The sequence below is a fragment of the Vulpes lagopus genome, chromosome 6 (genome assembly GCF_018345385.1).
Source record: "Vulpes lagopus strain Blue_001 chromosome 6, ASM1834538v1, whole genome shotgun sequence".
In the NCBI taxonomy this organism is placed as follows: domain Eukaryota; kingdom Metazoa; phylum Chordata; class Mammalia; order Carnivora; family Canidae; genus Vulpes; species Vulpes lagopus.
In genome coordinates, this window is record NC_054829.1 from 26,774,309 (window position 1) to 26,791,357 (window position 17,049).

General features: G+C 39.3%; 1 protein-coding gene and 1 pseudogene across 7 annotated transcripts in view; one reads left to right on the plus strand and one right to left on the minus strand.

Moving 5' to 3' along the window:
- Positions 1–17,049, plus strand: part of NUMB (NUMB endocytic adaptor protein) — a 161,991-nt gene that overhangs the window by 139,424 nt on the left and 5,518 nt on the right. For 6 of the 7 annotated variants that reach the window (XM_041758459.1, XM_041758457.1, XM_041758460.1 and 3 more), the window contains 4 exons: positions 5,685–5,759; positions 8,593–8,733; positions 12,185–12,389; positions 15,066–15,359. In XM_041758459.1, the coding sequence (XP_041614393.1) occupies positions 5,685–5,759; positions 8,593–8,733; positions 12,185–12,389; positions 15,066–15,359 (715 nt within the window). The remainder of the gene's footprint in view (positions 1–5,684; positions 5,760–8,592; positions 8,734–12,184; positions 12,390–15,065; positions 15,360–17,049) is intronic. The other variant, XM_041758461.1, reaches the window with a different exon arrangement.
- Positions 207–3,202, minus strand: LOC121493280 (annotated as a pseudogene).

Here is a 17,049-nt window from a genome sequence, read left to right on the forward strand (position 1 = left end):
AAGAGTCTCAAGAGAAACAGCTTTGGTGGTGGAGTTGGGTGAATCTGGGTCTGTAAAGACTTCTCTGTTGCTTTTGTATCTTTTTTTTTTTTTTTTGCTTTTGTATCTTTTAAAAGACTAAAGTTCCTTTTATTTATTTTTAAGATTTTATTTATTTATTCATGAGTGACACAGAGAAAGAGGCAGAGACATAGGCAAAGGGAGAAGTAGGCTCCCCGTAGGAAGGCTAATGCAGGACTCAATCCCTGAAACCCAGGATCATGACCTGAGCCAAAGGCAGATGTTCAACCACCAAGCCACCCAGGCGTCCTCTTAAGTTTCCTTTTAAAAGCAGTCTGTTTATTGGATGAGCAGAAAAGAAAGATATGCTTGTGGCAACCAGAAAGTTTTAAGGTCTTTCAAGTTGTATAAAATGGACCTGCAGAAATGTTTAAGTGTTCTCAGGATGCAAAGTTGGCACTGAAATGTGATATCAAACCAGTTGCAAAAAGTGTACAGCAGCCATCTCTTGAGGTCACACCTGGTACCCAGATATGCAAGAAAGCTTCAGGACACGTAGCTTGTTGGCCTTGTCCCATATCGTCGCATAATCTGATCATGTGTGAATTTCACAAAAGATTCATATTGTTCCTCTAGTTTGATATTGAGGATTTGCTCATACTCCTCCCGAATTTTATCTTCATAGTCTTTTAAGAGACACTCACATATTATTCCAACTTGTCGGAGGGTAAAGGTGGGCTGGTCTTTCTTCATCCAGGAGGAACCTGGAGAACTAGGTGCTGTGAATGCTGAGGAATGAGGCTGACTTTCATGGGGATCCCTGGGTGGCGCAGTGGTTTGGCGCCTGCCTTTGGCCCAGGGCGCGATCCTGGAGACCCGGGCCTGTGTCTCTGCCTCTCTCTCTCTCTCTCTGTATGACTATCACAAAAAAAAAAAAAAAAAAAAAAAAAAATGAAGTACAAGCTTCACTCTGATTAAGCACAACTTCTAACTGTCTCCACCTCTGATGACGACTATATTCTTGTTTTATGTTCTGAAAGATTTGTTCCGGGTCGGAAGGCGCCGCTCGCTGCCGGGCGGGGCGGGCTGCGGCAGAGCCAGCGGCGGGGTCTGCGTCTGGAGCAGCGGCGGCGGCTCAGCGTCCGGGGGCCTGAGGCCCGGAGTGGGGCCCGGCAGCGGGGCGCAGCGCCGCCGCTTCGGGGAACCCGGGCTCAGCAGTGCCGCCTCGTACTCCATGGGCCGCTTCAACGTCGCCCCGCAGGACAAGCATATCTTTCTTTTCTGCTCTTCCAATAAACAGCTGTGCCCTACTGTGATAGATTTTTCGAAACAAAAATACCTGGAGCAGCAGTTTAGTAAAATATGCCCTCAGTGGCACTCAGTAAAAGCAGTCTCAACTACTTGCATCTGAGATGCCTTTTCTTTGTTTTCTTCTACAAGTTTATTCTCCATTTGTTGAAGTAACAATCTTTGTGATACTATTTTTTCATGTCTTAAAAAGGTGAATTTCTTGAAGTCATCTTTAGTCAAAGCTGCCTTATAAGCTTTCTTGATTTGAGAGTCTGGACCAATACAAATAAAGATCAAGTGAAGTGCAGTGCATATGACTCTTGGGGTTGTGGATTTGAGCCCCGCATTGGGTGTAGAGATTACTTAAAAATAAAATCTTAAAAAAAAAAAAAAAAAGATCAAGTGAAATGCTTTGAAGGTTGAACATCTGACTGGGTACAAAAGCCAAAAGTGACTGACTGTCCAAGCCCCACTCACACCTCTTCTGTGAAGATACCCACTACTGTGTCGATGCTGGGTCCCAGCACCTAATTTTTAACATTTTTTTTCAACATTTAAATTGTGTTTTATTGAAGTATAGCTGACACTCAGTGTTACATTAGTTTTAGGTGTACAACACAATGGTTCAAGAAGTATCTATGTTATACTATGCTCACCATAAATGTAGCTACCATCTGTTACTACACTGTTACAGTACCATTGACTCTATTCCCTGTGCCTTTTACCCTTGTGACTCATTTTACCTTTTACCCTTGTGACTGATTCATTCCATAACTGATGAAAGCCTTCATCATCTCCCACTCCCCTTCACTCATTTGGTCTATTCCCCCGCCCTTTTCTCCTTTGTCGATCATCAGTTTATTCTCTGTATTTATGGATCTGTTTCTGTTGTTTGTTTTGTTTTTTAAATTCTACACATAAGTGAAATCATGCAGTATTTGTCTTTCTCTATCTGACTTATTTCACTTTCTCTATCTGACTTATTTCACTTAGCGTAATACCCTGTAGGTCCATCCATGTTGTCACAAATGACAAGATCTCATTCTTTTTTATGGCTGGGTAATATTACATTGTGTGTGTGTGCTTCTCACCTCTTTATCTGTTCATCTGTTGATGGATTGTTGTGCTTCCACATTTTGGCTATTATAATTAATGCTTCAAAAACAGGGGTGCATATATCTTTTTGAATTAGTGTTTTCGTTTTCTTTGGGTAAATAACCAGTAGTGGAATTGGTAGATCATATGGTTGTTCTATTTTTAATTTTTTTGAGGAACTCTCAGGCACTCCTCTCATTGTGGTTTTGATTTGCATCTCCCTGATAATTTAGTGATGTGGAGCATCTTATCATGTATCCTTTGACCACCTGTTTGTCTTCTTTGGAAAAGTGTCTATTCAGGTCCTCAGCTCATTTCTAATCAGATTATGTTGGGTGTTGGGTTGTGTAAATTCTTTTCTGTATTTTGGATATTAACTCCTTATCAGATACATCATTTGCAAATATTTCTCCCATTTAGTAGGTTGCCTTTTTTCATTTTGTTGGTGGTTTCCTTTGCTGTGCAAAAGCTTAGGAAAGCTTTTTTAAAGAGGGTATTTAATATTCACAGACTCTTCTTGTCTTTTACTTTTCAACTCATCCTAGTCTGACTTCCACTTCTGTATTAGTCAAGACCTCCAGAGAAACAGAACCACCATCTGTTTCTCTCTCTCTTTATGCATATACACACACACATGTATATGTATATATTTAGATATCTGTCAATACATATGGAAAGGAGGGACTTAAGAATTGGCTCATGCGATTATTGGGGCTGGCAAGTCTGAAATCTCTAGAGACTTGAGGCAGAATTTCTTCTCAGGGAAACCTGTTTTTAACCCTTAATGTCTTCAACTGATTGGACGAAGCCTACCCATGATATCAAGGTAATCTCCTTTACCTAAACTCAACTGATTGTAAATGTTAATCACATCTACAAAATATGTTCAAAGCAATATCTAGACTACTCTTTGATAACAAACAACTGTGCAATCGTAGCCTAGCCAATTTGTCACATATAATTAACCATTACAAGTACCTTTGTCACTCTACCACATCTTCTTGGCTGCTAAATGCAATAGACACTTTTCACATCTTTTCTTGCTTGATAACTTTGCAACATTTGACATTTTGGACTCCCCACTATTTCTTGAAATCCTTTCCCTTAGTTTCAGTAGCCTTAGTGTCTCTTTTTCTGTCCTTCTGGTTATTCCTTTTATGATATTTCAAAGACTCATCTTCTCTCAGTTATTTATTGATTTTCTTTCCTGTCCTTGGCCCTCTTATTATTCCCAGGATTGGTATTTTCCAAAACTAAAATTCCATCTTAGAGTTCTCTACAGATCTATGTATCCAGTTGCCTGTTATATATCTCCTGAATATTGCGTAGGCGTCCCAAACTTGGCTTGTCTAAAATGGAAATCCTATTCTTCCCCTCTCACACTTGCTTTTGCATCTCTTCTGTTCTTAGTGTGTGGTACTGTCTTTACCTAATTACCCAAGTCAGGAACCTGAGAGGCATCTTCCAACTTTTCCCTTCTATTTTCCATTTAAAACTTTCTCATCTCTGAGCACTGGGTGTTATACTCTATGTTGGTAAACTGAATTTAAATAGAATATTTGTTTAAATATAAATAAATAATAACTTTCTCACCTCTATCCCGGTCTCAATGAAGAGAGCTTAATCCTCATTTTTTGTCATCTGGAATCTATTATGGTCTTTCTGCCTCCTGTCAGTCTCTTTCCAACCCATCTACACTACTGCCACAGTGATATTTTAAAAATGCATTTAAAAAATTCAGTCAGTAGCTCCTAATTACCCACAGAATTAAGACAGAATTCTTCAGCAAGCACATAAGGCCCTCCGTGACTAGGCCTTTCCTACTCTCCCACTGCTCCTTGCTCACCCATCCCACTCTCAAGGCATACTGAAGTATTTATAGAGTCCAGACTTGTCACATTGTTTGCTTGTTTTCTTCCATGTTCTGTGCTGCTGCTGCTGTTGCTGCCTATCATATCCACTACTTCTGTCACTTTCCTGCATCCCTACCCCTACCTCATGCATCTAGAAAAATTATTTCAGTATCTACTTTGATCTTCTCCTTCGAATAACCTTCCCGATTCCACAAATAGATGTGACCATGCCTTCTTTCTGACATCATTATACACTGTTTTCAGCTCTACTATAACACTTACTACTGTCTTATTTATTTTTTATCTAAGTGTCACCTTTCAGTGGACTGTCAACTCTTAAGTATTTCCACTGCCTGGCATGTAATAGGCTCTTTCTTATCAGATACGGTGGAGATGATGATGTTCATTTAAATAAGGCCATGCCTTCCATATGGAGGAGCACAGGGCTTAGACACATACAGAGGAGAATGGTAGATATTTCTTTATCCTCTTCTGCCTTTCTCTAGAGGCTGCTGTTCCAATTTTACTACCAGATTCCTTTTGGTTTCTACTTTTTATGATCTGATACCTGTTCTTAGCCTTTATTTTGCCTTCATTTTATTTTGCTTGTATCCTTGGAGCAATTGAAGAGACAGGAAGCTGTTAAATTACCATTACAGAGTCCCACTGTCCAATTTTCATTCCGTAACAGGAGAAGTCATGTATTAGCTTGTTCCCACATGATTCTTGTGTGCCGAAAGAAGTCTTTTTTCAGCCAGTAGAAATAATTCATGTAATAATATTAGTATTTTTTTAATCCTATGTTCCCCAAAATGTCTCCATGCATTTAATATCAAATTAAAAACTAAACCAGCTCTGTGTTAATCCTAAGAGAAGAAATAATGGTCTTTAAAAATTATTAAAGGAATAATGAAGACTTCTTGGGTGTTTAACATGAAAATTTCAGGTGACCAAGGGTTCTGCTATACACATTGGAGTCAAAGGATAGGCCAGCATCTCAGTTAGGCCTATGTATTACTTTCTACCGTAAATAAATTTGTAGAAGCTACTTGTGGTGTAACTCCTTATGTATTTAATATTTATCTGACTCTTGGTTTTCTTGGTTGATTTTTTAAAGGGGTGAAGAATCTACTTATGAATTCTTTGCCCTTTGTGGAATGTGATATCTTGGTTTTGAGTCCACCTGTCCCTTCCCTTTTACTTAATTTTATCTTATTGTTTGCATTGTGTTTCTAAAATAATGGCTTTGGCTTGTTTTTTCCTGAATGTTTCTGCAGTTTGGTTTGAGTATCTGGCTTTGGGTACCCCTCCTGAACTTGGACTCCATCTGTACTTGTGACTTTTGGAAGGCAGAAGTCAGTGTTTTCTATAGAAGATGACTTTTTTTTTTTTTTAATATTATATATGTGTGTCTCCCCCTTCCTTTTTTTGCTTTCTCTTTAAAAGACTGGAAAAAAAGCAGTTAAGGCAGTCCTGTGGGTATCAGCAGATGGACTCAGAGTTGTGGATGAAAAAACTAAGGTAAACATTTTATAAGCTTAAATATTACTGCTCATGTTTGTTTGTTTTATCCCTAATGATCAAATATAATGTTGCTAAGCTGCTGTAGTTATTCTGTAGCCTTTCACTTTGTCCAAAGTACAGTCTTCTGAGATACTAGTGTTTAGGAAATAAATTTAGTTATTCATTTACCTTATGAAAAATAGAATTCTCTCAACATTTTTATTCTAAATGACAGCATGTTTAGTGTAGTAAGCATTTACATTTAACGTTAAGATTTTATTCTTACACATTTTAAGAAAATGTTTATCCCCCACAAAGTTGATGTAAAACATGATGGGCTTTTTATAAAGTTAAAAAACAAAAAACAATATCACATCTGAAATTTCTTTTTGCTCCTTGATAAAGGGAACTATGTCTTAGAAAGTGGTATTTGAAATTATTAACCGGCTGTTTAACTAAAAATAATTTAAGGGAAATCTTAAGGGCTAGTAAATGGTTCATCTAGTTTTACTTAGAATCTACACAATGCTCACTTCAGCAGCACATATACTTAGAACCTATACGATATCTCATATCATAGATGGCATTTTGCATTTTAAAGAAAGTTATCCTATGTGCCTAAAGACAGAGACATAGGCTCTGACCTTAGAGAGCATCAAGTGTTATATAAACACATTTAATTAGTAATTAAAATTTCCTAAGAGACCTAAAGCCTGGAGAAATCTTAACAAGAAGGCAATTTTTCAAAAAAATTCATATGTCACTGAAAGGAGGAGAGAGTCTGGCAGGTAGGTAAAAAGCAGTTTTGATGGGTAACTTATCTGATAAATTTTAAGTAACTTTTTATTTTATCTTATTTTATTTTTTGTATAAATTTATTTTTTATTGGTGTTCAATTTGCCAACATATAGAATAACACCCAGTGCTCATCCCATCAAGTGCCCCCCTCAGTGCCTGTCACCCAGTCACCCCCGCCCCCCACCCACCTCCCTTTCTACCACCCCTGTTCGTTTCCCAGAGTTAGGAGTCTCTCATGTTCTGTCTCCCTTTCTGATATTTCCTACTCATTTTTTCTCCTTTCCCCTTTATTCCCTTTCACTATTTTTTATATTCCCCAAATGTATGAGACCATATAATGTTTGTCCTTCTCGATTGACTTATTTCACTCAGCATAATACCCTGCAGTTCCATCCATGTCGAAACAAATGGTGGGTATTTGTCGTTTCTAATGGCTGAGTAATATTCCATTGTATATGTAGACCACATCTTCTTTATCCATTCATCTTTCAATGGACACCGAGGCTCCTTCCACAGTTTGGCTATTGTGGACATCGCTGCTAGAAACATCGGGGTGCAGGTGTCCCGGCGTTTCACTGCATCTGTATCTTGGGGGTAAATCCCCAGCAGTGCAATTGCTGGGTCGTAGGGCAGGTCTATTTTTAACTCTTTGAGGAACCTCCACACAGTTTTCCAGAGAGGCTGCACCAATTCACATTCCCACCATTTTTTTTTCATTTTAAGTGACTTAATATAGTTGTGTTAGTTCTTTTGACCTTCTATCTAAGGCCCCTTTTTTTTAAGTTCAAGATGTTGTAGTCTTAAATGTACATCATCATCATCATCATTATTATTATTACTACTACTACTACTACTATTATTGGAAACAGTGAGCATTTAGCTTGGCTTTAAGAACTTGCATAGTTTTCTTTAGTGTTTTGGATGAAATGTGTTGTACTTGGAGGCTGTTTTGTTTTATACCAGTTCAAAAGTCATGTTGCCCCCTGGTGGCTACTTATAGCATTGGTACTAATTAGCTTGGTTCTTTCCACATTTTGTGACAATAGTAATTGGTGACTTCTCACCCTTAGGCCCACCATGAATGGAAAAGAAATTTTGCAATGTATATAATCTATAAAGGGCTCATATTTATAATATATAAAGAACTCCTACATATCAATAAGAAAAATGACAGACAATTCTAAAGACTTGAAGGATCATTTTGCTAAAGAGGAAATTCACAGTAACCAAGATTATGCAAAATAAAATCATAATGAGCCTCCAGAATTGCAAAATTTTTAAAAATTAGCTAGTTTGTGGAGCAACAGAAATTCTCATAGTGATGCTTTATAAAAGCCATTTTGTTTGATTGTTTTAGCACTTAAAGTCCCACCTCAGTATCTAGGGATTCTTGGCTATTGGAATATCACATAAAAGAGTCTCAGAGCCTCAAGACTTTAAAAACCATATTGTGGGAGCATCTGGGTGGCTCAGTCAATTAGGCAGCTACCTTTCAGCTCAGGTCATGACCCCAGGGTTCCCTGCTCAGTGGGTAGTCTGTTTCTCCCTGTCCCTCTGCCCCTCCCCCCATGCACACGCACATTCTCTCAAATAAATAAAATCCTTAAAATAAATAAATAATGAGAAACATTTTATGTAATGTTTATACTGTGAATATACATTGCCTTTCAGTAAATATATAAAAAAGTCACACTCAAAATTAAATAATCAGTAAGTTAATATAAGTTACATGGGAATTGGATGAAATATATTGATTTACATATACTATCAAATTGAACATGGAATGTACTATGATAAAAAATAATAAAAATCAGCAAGCATGTATTTTAGAACATGAAGATGAAGTGAGAGAGGCATCTGGGCAAAGTGCCCCTTGGGATCTCTCCTACATCAGATTCTTAGTATACAGACTACTGGCCTCAGATCTAGTTATTTCATAGTCTCAATGCATTAGTTTTAGAGACTATATTGTGAAGTGAACATCCTGTGTTTATTCTGAGAAATTTGAATAACCTGGTAAATCCTCTATTCCTTTGTGCTTCCCTTTTTCTAGGACCTCATAGTTGACCAGACAATAGAAAAAGTTTCTTTCTGTGCCCCAGATAGGAACTTTGATAGAGCCTTCTCTTACATATGTCGTGACGGCACTACTCGGCGCTGGATCTGTCATTGCTTCATGGCTGTCAAGGACACGGTGAGTCCACAGTGTAGATTTCATCATAACTAACCTCAGCTAGCCAAACTCCCCCTGGGTTGGCTCAGCCAAGCAGTTTCCACTACATTTTCTTTTTTTTTTTTACAAGTACCTGTTTTTACAGCACTTGGAAAGTGCCTAAACGAGCCTGCTTTCATTCCTTTTATTCAGGTAATTCACACTCTTGGTGTGACCCTGCAGCTCAGAAAGCAAGATGATTAGCTGAGATCCAGGGTCATTAAAGGAAAGTAAAAGTGCTCTGGTGAGGGTGGCTGCTAAACTTTACTTGAAACTTTTCATTGTTAGAACTATTTTCAAGGGAGGCCTGGGTGGCTCCGTGGTTGGCTCTGCCTTTGGCTCAGGGTGTGATCCTGGAGTCCTGGGATCGAGTCCCACGTCAGGCTCCCTGCCTGCTTCTCCCTCTGCCTGTGTCTCTGCCTCTCTCTCTTTGTGTGTCTCTCATGAACAAATAAATAAAATCTTAAAAATATATATATATTTTCAAGATGCTTATGTATATTTGTTTGCTAATGCATCTGGGTAAAAGATATTGACATTAAAGGTGCTTATAAATATATTTGCAGAGGAATTCTACAAATGAAAGAACTGAGTTGGAATATATTTTTCAGTTAATTGAAAAATAGAAATACTGGAGTGCCTGGAGGGCTGAGTCTGTGGAACATGCAATTCTTGGGGTCATGAATTCAAGCCCCATTTTGGGGGTAGAGATTACTTTAAAAAAAAAAAAAAGAAATTCTAAGTTATGGTACAATGAAGTATGCCAGAAGTTGTTGCATAGTAGAAATTTTTGTTTAGAAATAGGGAATTAGTAGAGGCACCTGGATGGCTCAGTTGGTTAAGCATCTGCCTTCAGCTCTGGTCATGATCCTGGGATCAAGCCCTTAGGCTCCCTGTGGGGGGGGGGGTGTCTGCTTCTCCCTTTGTTCCTCCCCCAACAGGCTCACTCTCTTAAATAAATAAATCTTTTTTTAAAAAGAGAATAGTTAACCTGTCATCTTTCATGTAAATTACCCAAAATTCTGACATAAAAGACAAGTCTCTCAGATGGTGATGATCTTAACTATAGAAGAACATGAGTGTGTAACTGTAATTACTGAGTTTTTTAAAGTCCAGGTAGAGTAAGGCAGGATAGTCATACCTGAAGGCTACAATAAACTTAAAAACTCTTGCCTGGGTTTATCTGAAAGGGAAGTAGTGGCTATACTCTAAAATTCACCAAAATGTTAAAGCTCTTGAAGACAGTGGTATAAACTGTTAAGAGTCCAGGACCTGACTCAGATCTGGGTTTCAGGCCTGGTTCTGGTTCTTACTAACTGTGTGATTTGGGACAAGTTAGTTAACAATCCTTTTTTTCTTTTTTTTTTTTTTTTAAAGATTTTATTTATTTATTCATGAGAGACACAGGCAGAAGGAGAAGCAGGCTCCATGCCGGGAGCCCGATGCAGGACTTGATCCCTTGATCCCAGAACTTCAGGATCACGCCCTGAGCCTGAGTGGAAGGCAGACACTCAACTGCTGAGCCACTCAGGCCACCCAGGAGTCTCTAATTAACATTCTTTAGGCCTTAGTTTCCACTTCCATAAAATGGAGATAACAGTTGTGAAGACTAAATTGGGGACGCTTCAGAGTTTTTAAAAAATTCAGGGCGTCTCAGCTGGGCTTTGGGAAGGATCTGTGTCAAGAACTTCTGCCCTAGGCCTAGGAAAAATAATAAACTTCTTTGGGCGTAGCTCTGTTCTTGTAGTAAAGCTGTACAAATGCAGACAGGTTCTAAAACTTTCAGTACTCCCTCCTAGTTCATGCTTCAGTGCCCTACCCTTAATAGCATCCTCCTAAGAAGTCAGAAACTCATGTGGATGAATAAAAAGTAACTGTCAGTTTTTAAACAGGCAGTTATGTGAAATCTTACAGTTTACATTCGAGTGACAAAAGTCATTTCAGACATTACTTCCTATGCTATCTGATACTGGTATATGAAATTCAGGGAAGTTAACTTGCTCAGATCCATATGTAGGAGCAGCTGTCTACATGGTGTGATTTTGAAAATTCCACAAAGGGCTCCCTGTTCTCAAATATCTCTTCTCACTATTAGTGATGCCAACAGCTACTATACCATCTCTAACTGTTTTTAATTTCACAATTAGGAATAGGGTTTAAAATACAGATAACCCTGGTAAAAATAACCCTTTGAGTTTATTAAATTTACTTCTGGTTATCCAGCGTATCTTTAAAACAATATTTAGTTTCTATAAGCTCTTGTCCCCTCCCACGCACAAATAAATAATTTTTATCGGTTTAATTCCTTTATAAATAGGAGTGTGGAAAAAAAAAACTGCTTTAACTTTTCCCCATGTGTGGTTGGGAGGGAATGTTGGGGTAAGAGAGAACTAGAAGATAGGGAGGGGAAAAGGGAAAAGCATCAAAGTGATGAGGGCCTAGAATGGGGAAGGAGCCTTAGGGAGGGGAGCATTTGGAAAAGGGAGATTGAGAAAGCTAAGCTTTCCTTTTTATAATTCCTTTGTCATCTCTGGGGTGTATTTAGTTATCCACAGTTTTAAGTTTGCATCTTTTGTTCCTAGATATGTTGACATTTTTTAGGCTCCTAAAACTTGCCCTGCCTTTCCAGGAGTTTCTTAGAAATGCTTGATACTTATTATCATTGTTCCCCTAAATGGCAAATGCAGGATTTATGTCAAGATTTAGGGCTTCAGGGCAGCCCGGGAGCCCAGGTGGCTCAGCGGTTTAGTGCCGCCTTTGGCCCAGGGTGTGATCCTGGAGTCCTGGGTTCAAGTTTCACATCAGGCTCCCTGCATGGAGCCTTCTTCTCCCCCTGCCTGTGTCTCTGCCTCTCTCTGTGTGTGTCTCTCATGAATAAATAAAATAAAATATTTTTTTAAAAAGGTTGGGGGACACCTGGGTGGCTCAATGGTTGAGCACCTGCCTTCAGCTCAGGGCGTGATCCTGGAGTCCCGGGAAACAAGTTCCACATTGGGCTCCCTGCATGGAACCTGCTTCTCCCTCTGCCTGTGTCTCTGCCTCTCTCTGTGTGTCATTCATGAATAAATAAATAAAATCTTAAAAAAAAAAAAAAAGACTTAGGGCTTCAGACTTTGAGTAGTGTTTTCTAAGCTGATGGCCAGAACTAACATGAGTGACACAGGGAGCCTAACTAATCAGAAGGTCTCAGTGGTTGCTCGTAAAAGCACAGTGCCATTACAGTAAAGTGCCCTAAGCATAACTTAAGAAAACTTATTCATTTAATTTGCCATATTGATACACTAAATTATAATTTTAAGCTAAATTATAAATTATAATTTTAATTCCCAACATTTTGCCTTATATAAAAACAGACTTATTTGTGGTCCAAGCTTTTTGTACTTGGTGGTACTATAACTCTATAAAAATTTTTTCAACCTTCTGTTATGTGTAGGGTGAAAGATTGAGTCATGCAGTAGGCTGTGCTTTTGCGGCCTGTTTAGAACGGAAGCAGAAACGGGAGAAGGAATGTGGAGTGACTGCTACTTTTGATGCCAGTCGGACCACTTTTACAAGAGAAGGATCATTCCGTGTCACAACAGCCACCGAGCAAGCCGAAAGAGAGGAGATTATGAAACAAATCCAAGATGCCAAGAAAGGTATGGTCTCTTCTGCTACAACTTGTGTTTATTTAAGCCATTTTCCCCAGCAGGTTAATATTTGGAAGCTCACAGGGGTAAGCTTTCTCACAGAGAGAACTCTTAGCAATATATGAAGACCTTCAGAACAAAGCTAAAAACCTAAACAGAGCCTTTCCTTTAGAGTGGCATGTTTTATGGCTTCCAAAGTGTTTACCCTTTCCATTACTGGAAGCTGTCTGGGAAGGCTGAGAATGCAGTTGAAGAAGCTGCAAAGACATTATTACCCCCCATGTTTAAAAACAACATTGGGGAAATCTACATCCTGAAACAGCTTTCTAATTCTGATGCATCTGATCTCTGTGAGAAGCAAATGCTACCAAAGAATTACAGTCTCAAAGGGAGAAATACATTCCAGCTGCAAGCTGCAGAGGGCCCACCGATGGTGATGCTGGGTACAAATACGGGCAGAGATTTCATAGTGACACCCTTCTTATTGGATAATTACTGTGTTTTAGTGCTTTCATGGAAAAAGTCCAAGATGGCACTTTTTTTTGGGAAGCTTAATCCTTCTTTTTCCCATAGCCATGTTAACTGAAGTATGTGGTTTTGTAGAGTGTGAATTTTTTGCAGGTATACATGGCAGCATAGCAGAAATGCCTGTGCAAGCATTCAAGTTACTCAGGAGTCTGTTGTCCAAAGTCGGGTCTGAGTGTATTGTAGAACTAAGTGATAGGGCTTAGGGAAAATGCTTCACATTCTTGTGTCCAGCTAGAGTTGAAACCAACAAGGAATGTTTTGGAATTAAACAGTTCAGTTTAAATATACATTAATAAAATCTTGGTCATTTTATACTACTATATCCTTTTAGTTCTAAACCAGCCATGTTAGAGAACACCATTAATCTACTACTGACCCAAACAACTCTAATTCTTTTTTTTTTTTTTTCAAACAACTCTAATTCTTAAGCCAAAACAAAGATACCTACTTTATTTGAAATAAATTCTTGATTGTGATTTTTAAAAATTTCTTTTAAATATTTGCACCAGAATACCAAAGATAAACGTGCTTTTATCAGAAAACTTAATATGTATAGCTATTAGTGTGCTTCAGTGGTTTTTCAAACTGGAAGCATATTCTTTAATACCACCAAATAATACTCTTTGCTACAAATAGCAACTGCCAAAGTGGTTGAATTCTGACATCTAGAGGATTATGAGCAGAGATGGGTAGAGATTTACTACAATCAGAATGGGACTCAGCTGGTATTCATGTGGAAATAGTTTTGTATTTAGGTGTAATCTAACTTAAAATGTTACTTCTGCATGCTTTTATTCAAATGAGCCACAAATGCACGTTGTTTGTGATTTAAAGACATGAACAGAAACCTCACAGAGCAAGACATAGACATGGCCAACACGCACATGAGAAAATGCTCTGCATCACTTGCCAACCACAATGAGATACCACCTCACACCAGTGAGAATGGGGAAAATTAACAAGGCAGGAAACCACAAATGTTGGAGAGGATGCGGAGAAAAGGGAACCCTCTTACACTGTTGGTGGGAATGTGAAATGGTGCAGCCACTCTGGAAAACTGTGTGGAGGTTCCTCAAAGAGTTAAAAATAGACCTGCCCTACGACCCAGCAATTGCACTGTTGGGGATTTACCCCAAAGATACAGATGCAGTGAAACGCCGGGACACCTGCACCCTGATGTTTCTAGCAGCAATGTTCACAATAGCCAAACTGTGGAAGGAGCCTCGGTGTCCATTGAAAGATGAATGGAAAAAGAAGATGTGGTCTATGTATACAATGGAATATTACTCAGCCATTAGAAATGACAAATACCCACCATTTGCTTCAACGTGGATGGAACTGTAGGGTATTATGCTGAGTGAAATAAGTCAATCGGAGAAGGACAAACATTATATGGTCTCATTCATTTGGGGAATATAAAGTGAAAAGGAATAGAGGGGAAGGGAGAAGAAATGGCTAGGAAATATCAGAAAGGGAGACAGAACATGAAGACTCCTAACTCTGGGAAACGAACTAGGGGTGGTGAAAGGGGAGGAGGGCGGGGGGTGGGGGTGACTGGGTGGCGGGCACTGATCAGGGGGGACTTGACGGGATGAGCACTGGGTGTTATTCTGTATGTTGGCAAATTGAACACCAATAAAAAATAAATTTATTATTAAAAAAATAATAAATAAAAAATAAATAAAGACTGCTTTATAACATTCTTCAACATCTAACCTAACTTATACTTGTTTGGACCTTTCTGACTCTGTCACTCCCAAAGTCCTCTCTCCCCCCAAAAAACAAGTGAATAAACATTGAAAACTATGAATCATCATTCTTTAAAGGATCTCACATTAAGAGTTCATAAGTGCTGGGTTTGGTTTCTTTTTTTTAAATTTTGGTCAGAGTCAAGTCTTAAGTTATGAATCACTGCATGAGAATCAAAGATCTAATTAAACTTGTGTCTTAGTACATACGCTATGTAACATGTAATAGGATATTAAACCTTTTATTTGTCTGAAACATAGGATATCTCTGCCCTGCTTCTAACCTGTCCTTCAAGAGACCTTGGGAAGGAGATGGGTAAAAGGACTTAGGAGGGTTTGGGTTCCTTGGCTGTATGAGCTGGAATTATTTAAAGACTGCTAAGGTCCTCTTTTTCTTGATTTTCTTGAGCTGAAACAGATAAGACAGTTGTTGGTTCATCAGTGGCTCCTGGCAACACTGCCCCATCCCCATCCTCTCCCACCTCTCCCACTTTGGATGCCACTGCCTCTCTGGAGACGAACAATCCTCATGCCATCCCACGCCGGCATGCACCCATTGAACAGCTTGCTCGCCAAGGCTCTTTCCGAGGATTTCCTGCTCTTAGCCAGAAGATGTCACCCTTTAAACGCCAACTGTCCCTGCGCATCAATGAGTTGCCTTCCACTATGCAGAGGAAGACTGACTTCCCCATAAAAAATGCAGGTAATACAGCATCCATCTGACTCACTGGTGCTCTAGCACTGAAGCATTATCATCACTTCCAGTGGAGACACTGACCCATCAAACTAGCCGCCCCCCCTCTCTCTGAGGCTGGTTGATGGTTATATGTATCTTGTGTCATTTCCCACTGGGAGGAAACTAAGGTTCATGGAGGGGGATGTGAATTGTTCATCTCTCTTCAACAAATAGGTAACAGAGCCATGATGGGAATTCCTAGACTGAGCTACCTACCAGGTTTGCAGTTTGTCCTGATGGAAGTATACTACCTCCCAGCCAACCTACTTCAAAACATCAGGGGTCTCGAGTTTCTGTTCTTATTCTACCATTTGGGACCCAACAGAGAATTAATTTAAAAGGCTTTGGAAACACATCTATTCAAATAGCATTACTGTCAGATGTACCAGAAGAAATGGATAAGTGCTCATTGTCCTTGTGGCTGGTTGGCTCCGTACAGAGGAAACTCTAAACGGGTTTCCTGTTTAAATCGAAAATCTGTTGTTCATCAGAGACAGTGGGCTTGCTCACACATATTCATTACCTTTCAGAACTGCCACACAGGCCTTTGTGTGGCCCCTGTACGGCTGAGCCAGCCCTGGTAGCTCTATCCTCATCATAAGATCCAGAGCTAAAGTGTCAGATCTGGTCAGTGCTTTTATTGGGCTCTATTTTACTTTGTTCTGAGACACATTGAGCCAGTGCCATAATAGCATACAAGGAAGCTGTGTTTCACTAAGACACTCCCACTGATGGTATATAAAAGTCCAGAGAGTTGAGTTTTTTTGACCAATGGAATTTGACCTATCCAACAGTTGGAGTAGGTGATTACTGAGGGTCTTTCCAGCTCTCAACTCCTGTAAAAACAAACTCCAGGTGCTTTCAGGACCTTGTCTTCAATCTCCCTCAGATGGGAAACAAAAACTATTTTTTTCATAGCTGAGCAAAACAAAAGTTCAGGACACATTATCAGCATTCCTAGTGACATAGAAGTATCCCAGAGTCAATATTAAGAACAAAGCCTCTGAAGTCCTGCACCTCAGTTTGCTTTTTCATGTTACTACAGTTCATACACTTGCCACTTTGGTGTTTTGGTGGAAGAGTTAGAGTGGGGGTGGAAAGTGGAAGAAGGGACAACGGAAGAGAGAGAATCTTAAGCAGGCTTCACACCCAGCATGGAGCCCGATGCAGGGCTCGATCTCACAACTCTGGTATTATGACCTGAGCTAAAACCAAAAGTTGGCTGAGCCACCCAGATGCCCCTATACTTGATACTTTTGAGGGGGGAAAAAGTGACAACATTGTCGTAGCTTATTACAGAGAAAAAGAGCTGCCTCTGCCCCTGACTTTAACCCATTTTCTATAGAGTTACTGAGTGGCTCCAGTACTGTACTCAGACCTTGAGAACTAGTTGAAAGACAAGTAGGTTGCAGATGTCTTCCAGAAAGATCTGCTTACTGGCACAAAAAGAGAACACCAAGTTCAGTAGTTTCACACAGGAAAGGAAATAAATCGGGGGATTGGGAGGGAGGAAGATAGTTCTTAGTATATGAATTGTTGGTATTTTATATCAATTTTTCAAAGCTGCTTTTATAGCTCCACTTGTCAGTTGAGATTTTTCCTTTCACAAATAAGGAATGCATCATAAAATGCCACCTTGTGTCATACTGTGATATTT